Source organism: Buteo buteo, chromosome 27 (genome assembly GCF_964188355.1).
Source record: "Buteo buteo chromosome 27, bButBut1.hap1.1, whole genome shotgun sequence".
Taxonomy (NCBI): Eukaryota; Metazoa; Chordata; class Aves; order Accipitriformes; family Accipitridae; genus Buteo; species Buteo buteo.
The window spans coordinates 11,412,136-11,428,403 of NC_134197.1; the positions used below are offsets into that span (position 1 = coordinate 11,412,136).

Consider the following 16,268-nt stretch of genomic DNA (forward strand, 5'->3'; position numbering starts at 1 on the left):
GCCTCTGAGTATCACCTAGGTAAGCTGGAATTTTCTGTTACTGCTTGTTTTTGAACTTAATGTACTTCTTCTTGGAGTCTTTTCCAAAAGGCTCATTTATGTAAGACTAGTCTGTTGTGGGTCAGGAGAGACTGAAGAATTCCCAACAGGGATGTATTACTAATATGTACTTCATCACGTAATGATACATCCATCCATTATTAGAGGATTGTTAAGTAGAGCATCATGCAAGCTCTTGTCTATTTTGCTTGTACTTTTATCACTTCAAAATGCTTTTCCCACCATTTCTGAACTGCAATTCATAGAGATATGCTTTTATCCTGTAATTTGCAATCTTCCATAAAGTATTGAAAGTTCTACTAGTTCTCATTTTTGAAACAGCCCATTTTGTAATTCACACTTGAGATACCAGTAGAAAGAATGCAGTTCTGTGTAGTTGAAGATGTGTGCTGTACTTTGCAGTCATGTGCCAGGCTCTCATAACATCTGCTTTTTTCATGTTTGAAATAACTACAGAATAATTTACATATAACATAAACTAGCTACTTCTGTCTTTATTTCTTGTCTTCCTAGTGATATTCCACCTTCTGGAGAAACAGTAAGCAAAAGCAATCGCTCGAGAGTGACTACACGCTTCCCCAAACTATCTCGCAGCCATCAAAGAGAGCCACGAAGCCTGGAGCCTCAGAGTGGTGATCTTTGACACTTTTTCATAACTGTGAATACTAGCACCACGTACTTTAAGTTGTTCTGTGATTCCTTCCTATCCTATATTTATAATTTAAGCTCCTGAAGAGACTACAGCTGCATCAACTTAAATTGTGAAAGGAGACATTCATTACTAAGGGTCATATCCTGATTAACTGTGGAAGGCAGTAATGACTTTCTCAAAAGAATATGAGGGCTCTTCACGAGGGCTCAGCAAACTGATAGGCATTTTCTTTGTTTTGTAAAGCTGCATTGCACATACTCTCCTTTGTTCTTCCGAGGTTCTTCTGTTACTATGAATTCCTTGTTTGTATTGTGTTGTCTCCCTTTCTAAAGGTACATTTTTCTGTTCTAGAGAGACATGGTTATCATGTCAAGACAATTTTTTTTTCCTTAGAAGAACAGTTACGATTATCACTACTTAATATGTCTTGTGCTTAAAACAACCTCACTAATTTATTACCTTTTGTAAATAGAAAGACTGGGGTTTTTTTTATTGTAAACCTCTGACACACACAAAGGTTTTTAAAAAACTTGACAAAGTACATGACAAGGGAAAAACATTACAAGTGGAAAAATAGCTTTTGTACATTTCTAGTTAGATATTCTCAATAGCTTTCATTTGTGGGAAGTAATTCTTTAAAATCAGAGAATGTAATAATTTTTTAGTGACATTTCAGTCTTGCCGTAAGGCTGGGTGCACTATTATTGATTTCTACAAACCACCACAAGGATACACAAAATTAGCATGGTACAAAATAGTGTTTTCAAGTCTTGGGTTATATTTTGTTATTAATTTGTTGCTGATGTTACAGAGCAGTCCATCATTAACAGCACAGTGTGGAATTCTTACTCTGATTTTGTAAAACCCTTCACATGGTGATACTTAAAAATTGCCTGTAATGAAAGTGCCTGTTACCCATCACCTCTTATCAAAAAGTAATTTGTAATGGTACTACTGTAAGAGTAACTAAAAAAATGGACAAGAATTATTACAAGTGATGGAAGTCCTGACATGGATTAACTGGAATCCAGTTCAGTATCCATTAGCTGCACTGCCGTAGGCAGTTAATTATATGTTAGCTATCTTCTTCTCTTCATTAAGTTTAAGCAGTGTACATTCAAATTTTCTGTCAGTTGTATTCTGGTTTTCCTTTGTGTAAGAACATCTTTCTTCTGAGAAGTTTTTTGGATAATGTTCCTTAAATTGATGTATCTTGTCATTTTATTATCCAGTCATTATATTAAATTCTCACGTCAGTAGATATTGAAGGCTAATATTACTCTGCAGAAAAAACAAGCTGATGATTAATTACAGATTTTTTACCTCAGTGCTTTACTAAAGTTCTACAAACTGGAACTTCTGTTCTTCAAACCTGTATTGTTTAGTCAGGTAAGTGGTGCAGTCATTTTCAGTGGCACTTCTTGAGTGACTAGGGGTTCATTACACACAGTGAGTGGCATCAGAGGGCTGGTGCCTGACTATGAGCCCCAAATGCTGGATTTCTGCCATCGAAATACGTAGTTTATAGATTGCTCTGAATAGCAAAATGTGGCAAAGATGAGTGGAATTCACTCTTCAGGTCAGAAATTTCAGTAGATGAAATACGACGAAGTAAAATCATGTCGCAGAAATGAAACAATATTTTTCAGTCAGTAAGAGATCTCAGTTACAAAATAAATAGATAGATAAATAGAAAATCCAAAAGGCCAGCCTGGGACCTAGCTAATTTGTTTTTATTAGAAGTTGAATTACTGTTCGTGTTTTGTGTAAACTACAGTGGGACATTTATTTAAGAAGAAAGGAAAGTGAGTAGCTTGTCAGCTAACACTTCTCCAAACCCTTCAGTCTGATACACTGCTGATAGTTTAGATCGTTGGAAAGAAAAGTAGCTATTATGATGGTCCTCCTTTGAAACAATTCTAAATTCATTTTTCAGAAAGTGGAGACTTGGTTAGTAGAAATGTGACACACATCTATTAACGTTGAATTGTGAGTAAATCTGAAAGAAAACACTGTGTGGAAACCTTTGTGATGTATCTGTCACATGAAGCTGTATTTATTTTCAGAAAATAATTCACAGAGTACTTATTTAGAAAGTTGCAAAGGGTAAGAAATCTCATTTAGTGCAGGCTTATATTTAATTTTTTTTTCAGTTGTTTAGAAGGAATTCTTTTGTATCTACATTTGGCTCTTAAAATTATTTCATTCCTGATTATTTTGCTTGTAATTTTTAATGTATTTATGTAGATCACATAAAAATACTGAACTTGTTTACTGTGTACAAATTGTTCTATGTTAACTTTAGCTGAATTGTGTATCAGCTCCTAAGATTACAGTCTGCAAACAACGTTTGCTTTGTGATACAAGATACCATAATGGGTGCATTACTAATCCATTTAAAGCTCATCTGTGGTTTCTCTAAAATCTCAGAAAATAATTAAATGAAAGCCTTTCTTCACAAGATAGCTTTCCCACTTTATACACCCGGTTATTTTGAAGGTCAGTGAGGTACTTGCATGACTGCAAGTAGATACCTAGTGATATGAACGCCCAAATTCTTAGCACCTCAAGACATTCTAAAATGCCATGTCTTTGAGAGAATTGTACATATCTGTCACAAATCCCACTTCTTCTGTTTATTTACCAGAATCGGCAAAGACTACTGAAGAAGGTTGACCAACTGGTATTAAGAATCCGAAATGGTTATATTATTCTTATAAAATACCTGTAAGTGTAACAATGATTCTATCAATTGGGTGATTTTATCAGTTTATCCTGTGTCACCTAATTCCATGCATGTAGTTACAATTTTTGTACAAATCTGATTTCCTTTGGTACTGACTAATAGCTGTTAAACCCTTATATGTGGTCAGTGGCTGGTGGGCAATGAGTTGGTGGGTTCAACCAGTTCTTGTTGGCTACTTTGAACAGCACTGTAGTCACAGAATAGAGGACTCGGGACAGGCTGGTCCCTGGGGTTCTTCCTGTAAGCTTCGGGCTATGGCCTGGTATAGGCCATGTAGAGGAATTTGTAATATCGTTCCCATTTCATTCCTGTTTTATCTTTAGATGTAGTAGGTCTCTAGGGCTGCTCATCTGGAACCTTCAGTGACTATTCAAAATAAATTGTAAAAATAAGTGGCACTGCTTTTATTTTTATGTTGTTCTCAAATCACATGCAAAATGAACAATTTCCTAAGAAACACAGGGAGGCAAGACTCTTCCATCTTTTGCAGATATGATTGTCTATCAGTATTCATTACATATTGACTATGTTTTTTCAGAACCTCATTTATTTAGAGATTCTGTCATTCATTATAGAGAATGCATTGTATCGACTTAGCTTTTGCATTAAATCAAGTTGCTCAATAATAATAATAATAAATTTGCAAGGTTTATATGAGGCAGGATATTGACATAGTTATAAAGGCTTAAACTGATATGTCCATTAAGTCACATACTCATAGGAAGACTAATAATTTCAAAGCCAGTGTTTATTATGGAATATATTGTTGATGTGATAGTTGTAATCAAATTATACTATCTTACAGAATCTACTGGAAGTCATAAACCATCATGATTGGATTAATACAAGTATTTAGAGAAAGGGCATAATGGTATTAAAGATCACTGGCTCAAAATTGTGACCTACTGCTAAGGTGCACTGTTTTTGTTATGTTTTATTGTATAGAACAAGATCTGTGTGGTAGCTGTCAAATTAATTAAGAAGAACCTACTAACAAATGGGGTTGACTGACTCAGAGCAGTAAGCTAATAATAAATGAGACTCAGTGAACCCCAAGTGAACTAATGATACTGTCTGTCAGGACATATTAATGATTTAAGAATATGATTGTGATACTTTGTTAACAGAATCAGTTATTAGTACTTTCAGATATGGATGTCATTCTTTTTGCATCAAACCACACAGGGATCTCGGTTCTGCTATAAGTTTCATGCCATTTTAAAGGTTCAGACCCCCCAACTCCCAGCCTAAAACATTTTTCATCTAATATCTTGTAATTCTGAGGACAGATAATATATACCTGTGGGTAGAAATAGTTACCTGCTTGAAATTACTATGAGAAACCTGTGGGACAGCCATTTAAAAGAAAGAAAAATACTTTTTCAACAAATTCTGCTCCTATACACCCTTGCAAATCTTGATAGCAGCACTGTGCTCTTCTAGCTGGAACTCTAGTATATATGAAAATAAACATGTTTAACATGAGAACACAATTTTCTCCCTGGAAACAATAATAATACTTCTGTATTAGAGCTTGAGTCACTTCTGGAAAAGTGGTTAAACAACTCAAGAAAGTAAAGAATTTCTCTCCTTCAGTTTCTGTAGGTTAGGATATTTCAGTCAGTACCCTGCATCACATGGAATATTAATTTGATGATTATTTAGTCATTTCAGTAGTTTCTTAGCATTGTGTATTGAAAGAATAACTTTAATATATGAAATATAGAATATGTTTAAAAAAGGTCAGTTAACCTGCTTTGTATTTCACATATTGAATGGAAGATAAAACACTTGTTCTACACAGTGGTCTGACATTGTACATTTCATTTATTTCTTATTCTGCACTAACTGTGCTTTTATGGTCCAGTTACAGATAACTTAGATTATTTATAAAATTTCTTTTTAAAAAATAATCAGGACATACTTCTAATTAATAATAATGGATTAGGTTTTGGTTAATAAAGGCATGAATTTATACTAGAAAACAGCACTGAAATGTTTAGAGAGAAATGAATTTTCCAGATTTACAAATCGCTGCAAATATCTGGACTTAAAAAAAATATTTTTTTTTTGTTGCATCAAAACAAATGTATTGCACTTCCATGTAGGGGAATCAGTTTCTTTAACAAGATTTCAGGAATTATGTCCATGCCATGACAGAAGTTAAACTGTGGTAGTTGTTTTTTTGAGTGAATTATTAATCATTTAAGAAGCTAAAAATTATAGAAATGTAAATGTGGTTGAAAATCTAATTCTGAAAGGCTGCACTTTCTTTCCTACTTAACACTGAGATAAATAAGTATCTTGTGTGGGGGACCAAACCTGTTGGCAACTGAAGAAGCTGGATTTCCCTTTCGATTGGGGGGCAGGAGGGGAGGGCTGTTGTTCCTGTTAAACTGTAGGAAAGATAGTATTAATTCTGAAGCGTATCTATGTACAGCATTCACATAAGTATTAATAAACTGTTTGTAATATTATTTTAACTTGTTTATGCTAATGTTTACATTATAGACTTTTTAAGCAAATGTGTACATATATATAATTTTCTAAATACTTTCTTGTATTTTTTTTTTTAAAATATCCTGTGGTAATTTTGTTGTAATCTGGTTGAAATATGCTACTTTACCAGGAACAAAATAAAAAATAACATCTTTTCTTGTTTGAAATAGAGCATGCTTACACCTTATTTGTTCTTTTCAGCTGTTTTGTAATTGTCTCTGTGATTTATGTTAATTTTTTTTCAAGGTGTGTCTAGAATGATGTATGTAGGTATCACACTTTAATTTGTTAAAGTCTTATTATTTCCCTGTATAAGAAATAGTATTTATTGAAAGAAATCTTGAACATTTCAGTTTATAATCACATATTAGATAAATCACTCAAACAAGAAGGAAAACAATGCCATGCAAGTTTTTGTCTTGCAGGTTGCTATTACAAAATCTCTGTACTGAATTTACATGGTATCTACTGGGAATTAAATGGCATACATATAATTTCAGTATAACTGGTGTTTCAACACAGATCAGGAGACTAAGATCTGTACTGTTTTCATGTCTGTGATGCTGATTTGCTCTGGAAATACCACTCTCTCTCTGATTTTACTTCCTTTATTAGAAAGCGAGAATTCTAAAGCTGTTTTAAAGTCTGTCTGAAGGTCTGTGATACGTGTACAAGCTGATAACCCCTTGAAGAGTGGTGACTTTTATGACCACTGTGTTCACTAGGAAAAAGTTATGAGGATAACTTTTCCCTTACTTTCTATTCATTGCTGGAGCAGAACAAGGAAGGCCTCTTCTCTGTTCTTTCTGCCCATGTAAGATAAGCCATGTTCCATGCTGCAAGCCAGAATCTTATGGGAAAAGACACTAAAAAAAAATCCCTTGAATGGTGAGGTTTTTTGCAAGGATTGATTTAACATGCTTATATTATTTTGTGGTGTTTGGCTTTCTTACAGAGTCCACATATGTACGTTTGATTTCCTTTTACTGAGATATGACACATTTGGATATTCAGATTGACACTTTCATATCCAGTTCATAACTGGATGCTTCTAGATTATGTGAAAACAAGCTGCTAGATTTGGATGCTTCATTGAAAAGGAAGTTTTAAATTGGAAGCATGGTATACATTTAATAAATTTCCACCAAGCAGACAAAGCTCTAATTTAACAAAAAAATAGTGTTAGTAAATTCCTCATACTCACAGAGTAGTCCGATTAATTAAATTAAAAATTTTCAAGCCACTACTATTATACAGAGATCTAATTAGCTGAACTGCTCATGTTTAAAAAAAAAAAAAAAAGTTTCTACAGAAAGACACTTTAAAATTCATAGTGATGTTTAGGTATCCGCATCTTTTAAAACCTGTGGTAGGTTAGGTATCTTTATAGGAGTTAAATGAAAGAACTTTTCTTTTAATTTGTCTTGGCAATCCATAAGATTTTGTTGTTTTTAAGCAAATGTGGATGAGACTTTTTGAACAATTCCAGTACTGATACTAGCTACTAATAGTTACAGAGTATAAGCTTTTCATATCTCAATTATTTAAGATAGTAAGCAAAATTATGCTTAGAAAGTTTTAATAGTTTCAAGCCATAGTTTTTTCCCATTTCTGTCTGCTTGAGGTACTAGACCACAAATAGCCCCAGGTTATTCATGGGGCTTTTCTTCAGACTGTGTGAAGTCAAAGATCTCACTGTTCCAGATGTACAGAGTTTCAACACTGCACAAGAGGTATCAGTTCTGAATGGGTGCTTCTTGGCCACTTGAGTTTCATTTCCTGGTCTGCCAACATGTCTGAGCCTTTGAACTGCTGTGGGAAGAGTAAAAGCTGATCATTACGGGAAAGATTAGATTCAGAAACCTGGGCCAGAGAAGGCTGGAAAGAAAAGGGTTTATGCAATAACCCTTACATGCATATGGCAGAACCAGCGGCTGGCTGAATTTAACCATATCCCACTGCCTTGTCCAGATGATGAGATGATGATGCTTAATTACCACTTTCAAAATCCCAGGAAGAACAAGATCATTTAAAGGAAGTACTGATTTTTCTACGAATCCAGGCAAAGATTCAGGTTGCATTTGGTGAGTTGTGTTGCCTTGGTGTTTCTGTGTGGGCCTACAGAGTTTAAAATTTTTCTCTTTTCCTGAAAAGACCTACGCAGGATTTACTGCTTTTTTTTCCCCCAAAATTTTAAGGAAATAAGGAGAAACCTTTGTACAAACAATCTGTCAGAAGAAAGAGCAGAGATATTTTTAAGATAATGTTTAAAGTGGGTTATGCTACTGCATTTCAGTCTTTCCAAATGACCTTTTAAGTATTGTAAGTGAACTTAACTGTATTCCCAAAATTAAAATAATAGATAACTGATATTTTGATATATTGTAAGTCATGGTTGATTTTGTTCTAGAAAATCATTGTGCAAACTATGGCGTGTGTGTGTGATGCTTATTTTCTGATTTTTTTCTTGCCATTTTTTTGATCTGCATTGTAACAGCAGGCTTTTATGATGTGTGGTTTCTAAGTACCATGATGGCAACTTTCTTTTTACTTCCAATTCAACAATATCTGTGCCATTTTTAACGTTTTTTCGTTTCCCAATATTTTACAGTTGCTCAGCAAGTGCATATACCTCATCCAATACACTGTATTTGTCATTGCTAAATATGTATGTCCTTATGTTTAAAGTGATCTTATATCCCTACTCACATGCAACTTATATCTGTTTCATTCATTTAGGCCATTCATTAATTGCACCATTAGATGTCCTTCCTATAGAGCTTTCTTCTGAGCAAACTGTTGTGCTCTGCCCTCGCTGTGTGCATGCAGTGCCTCTTACAGAATAGGGTGAGCCTCTGCACTTTTTGCATTTTGTTCCAAACGCCAGGCATGCAGTGGTTAGCGCTTGTTCATTGTATGTGAAGCTTTATATACTCCTTTTTGTACACTTGGACTTTTGCTCTTCACACCTTCTTGTGTTGAGCTTGTGATATTTTTGGAGTCTCTGTTGGATCACAAAGACCTGCCCTCCCACAGTTTTTTGGAATACGTATGTCTGGCAAATTCATCCTTACATAGTGCTTCAGCTCTGACTTTAACTAGTTCATTTTCCTATTGAGAATATTTTCATAATTAATTTTATTCCTGGTGCTACATGTTGTTCAGAAACAGCTGAGGTATATCAAGGGTTTGTTTTACTCAGTGTCTGAGTTCTAAGTCATCAACTCTGCGTGACATAAGCCTCTTTATAACAACTCCAACTAGCATCTACCAGAGCTGTCAAATAGAAGGCCTTTCTTTGGGAATTCTTGTTGTAAAATAGATTTCACTTTCATATTATATAGCTTCACTCTGTGAAAAATATTTACAGGTTAAGGTAATACAGCAAAAAAAGAGTTAATCAGGTTAACACTAATTTTTAAATACCTAATTTTTATAATTTTTTTCCTTTTTCCTTGCTTGGTTCCCTATTTTTTTCAAGTGCTAATTCATCCATGAACTAAGTCATTTGCACGTGTCAAATTCAGTGACAGTTTCTATGTCTCAATTTCCAGTAGGAAACTAAATTATGTTTATTAACGTTCCCAATTTTTATGTTACAAGAAAATTAATTTTCAGCAGTAGAGATCCCCAGGTGCTTTCCAAAGTGGGAATGTAAGCTTATAGAGGAGAAGAAATGAAATATCTTTTAATATAGTTAAGTAACTTTCCAGCTACAAGTCAAAGCAGATGACACCTCAGACATTTGTCATCAGAAATATGTATCTTGTCTTCATTGAGGTACACAAGCAAGTCTATGTCTTAACTGCAAGACTATAATAAAAATCAGTATGTCCTTTATACTGTGCTATTTAAGCTGCTGAATGGTTTGCAGGATCTGCTTTTCAGATTTGAGCTTTAGATACATATGAATACTTTGTAGCATACAATTTAGCTATTCACTTAGATTTATCTTGAAGCAGCTCAAATTCTCGGTAGGCTTTTGTTTAATACAGTGGTGGAACACACAGTTCTTTGTGCATCTGAAGTGATACGTATAGTTTCAAGCAGTTAATAAGATGAGGGGCATTTTGCAGTGATACTTTAATTTCAAATAATATATTAGATATAATTGGCATTTTTTGAAACCATCTGGTTGATATTTTTTAAGGGTAAAAAAAAACCTGTGAACTGGCAAACAAGATACATCAGAACCTCTGAGTAGCTCTACTGTATCAGGAAACAGAGGGTAATTGGATGCTAGAAAAAAAAGGAAACAAAAGAAAGCACACATTCTGATGCATCAAGAAGTAACAGAAAAAGGAGTGAGGAATTCAATGTAGGAATACATTAAAAAAAATATTAAAAAGTTGTACTACATCAAACTGCCACCATATGTTCCATGATGAGATACAACAAAGTAGATAATTTATCTGTTACGGATTCTGTCAAGCCATAGAACCCTTTGGATATGTCAATAATTAACAAATAACATCTGTTGTCAACTGCTGTACTTAATCAGCATGGGCAAGGTTCTCCTCCCTGCATGACAGAGAGAGACTATGATATTCTGCTTTCCCTTAGTGACTGAAAATTTCTTTGACCACATCGCTTTATGCAGAACTCCTGCTGAGAGATAATTAATGGGAAATTTGGACATGCAGAAACAGCAGAACACAGCTAGATTGGCACTGCAGTGCTGACTGAGGGTTTTGACTTAGCTTTTGACTATTTTTCAGTCAGATATGCTTTTCCTGATTGCCTTAATGCCCTACTGTTTATATAGATTGCACTTCCAGAGCAGATGAGCAGCAGCCTTTTCAGATATGCAGAGAGACTAATGATAGCCCACTACCTCATTTAAAGATGCAGAACAGGTATGTTTTTGTTTTGTAGACAACAGGAGCACAAAGATGTATTAAGTCAGACCTCGTTAACTGACTCCTTGGATAGAGGAAACTGTCAAATACAATGCCCCTTGAGAACCACCAATATAAGGTAAATCGAAAAAGGGCAATTTAAGATCCTGAAGTAGTTCTTAACAGAATTGAGTCTCAAAGCTTCTCTCAGTTGCAGTAATAGTGGAAGTCCACAGGAGCTGATCTCTTTATCCTCCCCGTTTCTGAATCCATCCTGTCCTGACAATGTCGCAAGATTCCTCCAGACTAGAGGAATATTGTGTGCATTGAAGTAGCTCTGTGCCCTTTAAGTGCAGCTGGTACAGAGAAATGGGGATTTGTAAGCCAAAGATCTGACCTTTCATTCATATCCACGTGTTCAAGAAAGGGTTTTAATAGAAATCTTCAAAATCTTGTGCCAGAACAACAATTTGAAGTAATGAGATTTTCTTTTAATCTTCATCAGGATTCATTACACAGATAATATATGATTCATTACATAGATAATGTATAATCTAATTAGTTAAGATAATGCTCAAAACTCTCTAGTAGGAGATGCTTAAGTTGGTAAATAATTTTCATAAATTTAAGTAAATGTATTTAATCACAATTGGTTTGTTTCTGCAGGTGCCACTGTGCTGATGTAATGTGACTTTTAAGTATCCCCTCTGCTCCTACCAGACTGGTCTTAGTTGCACAGAATAATTCAGTCTCCAAGATTACCGCTTTTCTCTCTCCCACTGATTGTGATAACAAAATACCAATTTTAAACCATAACTGTTTTAACTAAGACACTATAGTATCATCTATGATATCAAGGAGCTAGATGGTGTGCACAGTCCCATTTTGAGGAGCAGTGTTACCTTCATTCCCGATTGCTCTGCTTCGCTAACACAGGGAACTATCTTGCTTCTCTGTCCCATTCAATTGGGTTAGGAAACACATAGTCAAACACCGCTCTTTGTTCTTGACCCATGACCAAGAGTAAGTTAGGGCTGAGAATCCTCACTTCCAAGTTTGTCTTTGCACATAGACTGTTCTGATACCATTTAAAGAACAGAGTCCCCTTCCTGAGTTTCATATAAATACACTGTAAACGTCATTCTCTCTTGTTACTTGTTAGCTCATGAGGAAGTCACATCTAGACTTCTGCTGCCTTGGCTGTAAAGAAGGGTGCTGAAGAGCTGAAATTGTCACGGGAACCCACAGAGATGCATTTTTGGTTGCTCAAAAAGGAGGCACATGAAAGATGGAAAATATTATCTGACCTGATAATGTAATTCTATTTAAGAAACAGAAAATGTGCTGGGTAATATATGCAGACACCTCTGTCATGAAGCCGCACGTGGTTTCACACCCAATTATGTGTGACCACCTTTGGTTACCATAGCAATTCTCTCTTAATTAGAAACTCACCCTCTGCTTATGACCTGTTTGTGCTAAAGCATGAAATTCTGCCACACACTTAGGCACTTTATTTATTTGTTTATATATTGACTGTAACTTACTGTGTCAAATGACTTCTTTATGCAGTAGTACTCTGTTTCTTTGACTCAAACATTGATTGGACTTGTAAAATTCTTCAATGTGTCCTTGACCCACTTTCAGTCTGTGTATAATGGGCAGGCAATACCAAGAGAGAAGGCGGTGGTGTTGGAGGTGTTAATATATGTAATGATATGATCAGTAGGGTGGAGGCAGCTCTTTTACTGCTACTCTGAGGTGCTCACAGAAGAAGGAGTCTTTATGAAACTGCATCAGCCTGCATCCAGGCTCAAGTTGTTCTTATATCAGTTTCAAAAGAAAGGAGTGTCTTACTCATGTAACAGTGTTTGATAATGTATGAAGTTGGCTATATTTGTGTCCATCATAGGGTGGACAAAAAACACCACAGGGTGTTTTGATGATAGAAATAAGGGATTTATTCCTGTTCTTACAAAAATAAAAATAAGATGGGGGGGGGGTGAGAACAAGTTATCTGCAATGTTGAAGTCAGTTCTAAAAGTTGGGCATCAGATCAGTACTTGGGGCACAAGCTCAAAAGCAAAGGTTATGATCCTAAGTGCTACCTCCTGTAATTCTGGGGAGAACGGAGAATCGTAATTCTTGGAGTCCAGTCCAAAAATGTGGAATCACAAATCTCTGTGGTTTCTGATCTAAGTGTAGAACTTCAAAGTACAAACACCTCTTTCTAAGATAAAACAAATCCCTCCCCACACAAAATGCTATAGCACAGATAATTTCTTTTGAGGGAACAGGAAAAGAATAGAACACAATTCAGAAATGTACTCAGATATCAATGTACTCAGTACATTGATAAGGCCAATGTAAGAACTTGCTTAGGAGAATAGAATAGAAAAGTACAGGACAAAACAGAACAAATTCATGCATTACAAGGTCCAGAGAGATTGTTTTTGAACTTTTGATCCACTTCTAGCAATTACTTATAACATTCAAGGAGTCTAGTCCTTTAGTCTTTACTCTGAAGTTCTTGGGCTGGAAGAGGTTCAGGATTGCACTTCTTTGAAAATTTATTTGACATAAGATATGAGAGGATTGAGAGAAAGAACATGAAACACTCAGCTTAAAACAAAAGATTACACCATTTGCTATCTTTCATGAAGATCTCTTCTGTATGTCATGACATACAATGAGAGAGTCTAGCTGTAGCATTTACGTAAACTCATCAGCCGGGTTCGAGGCCAATCCAATGTGGAGGAATTTTCACTTACTGTATGCTATGAAGATCATATAAATGCTAATATCTTACTAATATGTATCATGCTGGGTAGTAAAAGCAAGAGTAATCTTCCCTTTTACCATATAGTATATTGCACTGTGTCTCCAGATTCTTGTTTAATATACATTTTTGGTTACTGCTTACAAATGCCACTGTTACATATGAGCAGGACCAGACAAACAAAAGGAAAAGAAACCCAAACCAATTTCAGCTTTGTGGTCACTTTATGGAGGTTAGGAGATGTCAGCTGGGTGATAGCTGAGCTCTCTCAACTTTTCTTTTTCTTTTTTTTTTTTTTATTTAATGCTTCTCCCAGCTTAGGCTTAAACCTGATACTGAAACTCAAATACTAGATTCAGAACTGAAATGCAGCTGTTACTTTTTTTGAACATGCCTGGCGTAGACAGAAATGGTGTTTTTAATTTAATCTGTCTGAAAACACTCCTTAAACCAGTAATAAATAGTTCTTAAGAACCACAAGTAAATTGGGCAATAGGCATGTATCTTTAATTATAATTTTAGCCTTAAAAATTGTTCTTGAGTCAGCTGTACAGCATTATTACAATAAGAAAACCAGCCTATTTTAAAATCTAATGTCACAGTGCAATTGATTAAGGTAAAAAGAGGTTATCCAGCAGTCAGAAGCTTAACTGAGTACTAAGGAGAGCAGTCAGTAGGTATACATGTTAAGTTTGCCAACACTCCCAGTATACAACAAATGACTTGTTACATGGTATCTCTGTTGTGCCTGGATTCTGAATTTCTATGAGTCATATCTTGGTTTACTGAAATAGAGTAAGATGAGTAAGAGAGTCAAATTATAGGGAAAAAAGTCTGCAAGCTGCATAACGTCCAACACTGTTACAGAGAAGAATGATTATTCAACTTCTTTGTGCTCTTTATTGGCTCTGAATTTCACATCAGATCCCTCCTGCCATTGGATTTCTCCTACAGGGAGGAGTTTTATAAAAACCTCATGAATAACCAAGGTCAGTCTTAATTACTGCGTAGCCCGTAACAGTCTTTCTCCTTTCTGATTACCCTTCTCTATTGAATTTGTATTCATGTATAACTGCAAAATTGCATCATTTGTAACACTGTAAAGGCATATAGCATGTCTATATAACGAAAGGAATAAAAGCAGTTTCCTATTACCACCACATTAAGCTGGGATTGGATTTTGCATTATGAATTATCATCGTATTGCACATATTGCTAAACAGGAATGTAATGTTCCATTTAGATGTAACTGAGGTGGAATGTGAGTGAATTTTAAGCATTTGAATAAGGGAAGAGAGGGGTGAAAGAGAGGGAGGGAGTACATCTAACGTTTTTAGTTTTTTAGGTTGTCTTCAATGTATAGCAACCTACAATTGTCATACAGAAATTTTTCACTGAGAGAGGTAAAAAACTATGCAGTATATTTGACTATGGCTGTCATCGGGGACAGTTTGAAAAATCCTTAATTGCGACATTCAGAAAAAGAAATAGCAACAGTGTCCCACAGATAAGCGTCAAACATTAGAATCCTCTGGCTATGCAAGGGCCGACCACATACGGATCCAGTTCTAAAGCAGTATAAAGCCATACTACAGAGATACATTCTAAAGGCTGAAGCTTTTCCTCAAGACTCATTCTTTTTAAATTATTTAGAGTATAAGGATCATCAGTAAAATATCAAATAAGTTATCTGCTCAAGATGAGAACTAATGCATAAATGGTAATGCTAAGGTTGTAGTTTTATAGTATGTAGTTCAAGATAAGCTAGTGTGAAAAGTAATTCTTTTAAATATGCTTTGTAAAATCTTTGTCTATTTGTGTTTCAGCTGTTCATTGTTACATAACTGTTCCCCATGGTCTTTGAAAACCGGGTTCACTCTGAGGTTAAATTGTACCTTGTCAAAGCAAGGATGTGACCCAGTATGAACGACTCGTATGACTTCATTTGTTTTCCTGCTTTGTAAATCTTTTGACTCTGTGTACATGCATGCGTAGGAAGAGAGCAGATGTGAGGGAAAGGTCAGGGATGCTGTGAAGTCTGTGAGGCTTTCCTTTTACCTCCATGAGATTAAGATGCCTCCTTAATGCAGACACATAAAAACACTCCTTAGTGAACATTGTTTATTTTAAGCAAAGTATAAACTAGAAAAGAAAGGGAAAGTACAAATCAGGTAACACGCGCATACCAAATGACACCCAAATCCAGTATTGACCCGCTATCAGTATAATATTCAACTGACACAATGAAGGTTCCTTCATATATATGCATATCAAAGAACTAAATATGTGAACATTGATATTTTGCAACATTGAAACTGGAAAACTGAAACAATTTGTGTGACTGCGTGTGCGTATATGTATGTGTGTGTGTATAACACACACACACACACACACACACACACACAAAAGATTTATCTTTACCACTAATGCAAAATACATGGAAGAATTGAGAGTTTATAAATTACATGTTCTAGATGAAAGAAAGTAAATGTTATTGATTCTTACTATATTTAGGGAGTTAGGGTATGAATTGTCCCAGGTTACAAGGGGAGTTTGTGATATAATCAAGTGTCCCGACATGGTCCAGGACAATACCAGGCAAGAGATCTGAATTTGATCCCTAAAGCAGTATAGCTTAGGGACATCCTGTCACAGCTGCTTTTCCTTCCAGTGCTAAGGATAACTAGAACATTT

The 16,268-nt window shown here is 35.3% G+C and overlaps 1 protein-coding gene across 4 annotated transcripts in view; it reads left to right on the forward strand.

The window, feature by feature from the left end:
- SNX29 (sorting nexin 29) overlaps positions 1-6,124 on the forward strand; it is a 144,771-nt gene extending 138,647 nt beyond the window's left edge. For 2 of the 4 annotated variants that reach the window (XM_075058763.1, XM_075058767.1), the window contains one exon: positions 574-6,124. In XM_075058763.1, coding sequence (XP_074914864.1) covers positions 574-703 — 130 coding nt within the window. In that variant the 3' untranslated portion in view covers positions 704-6,124. The remainder of the gene's footprint in view (positions 1-573) is intronic. The other 2 variants (XR_012654569.1, XR_012654570.1) reach the window with 2 other exon arrangements.
- Positions 6,125-16,268: the final 10,144 nt, after the last annotated feature.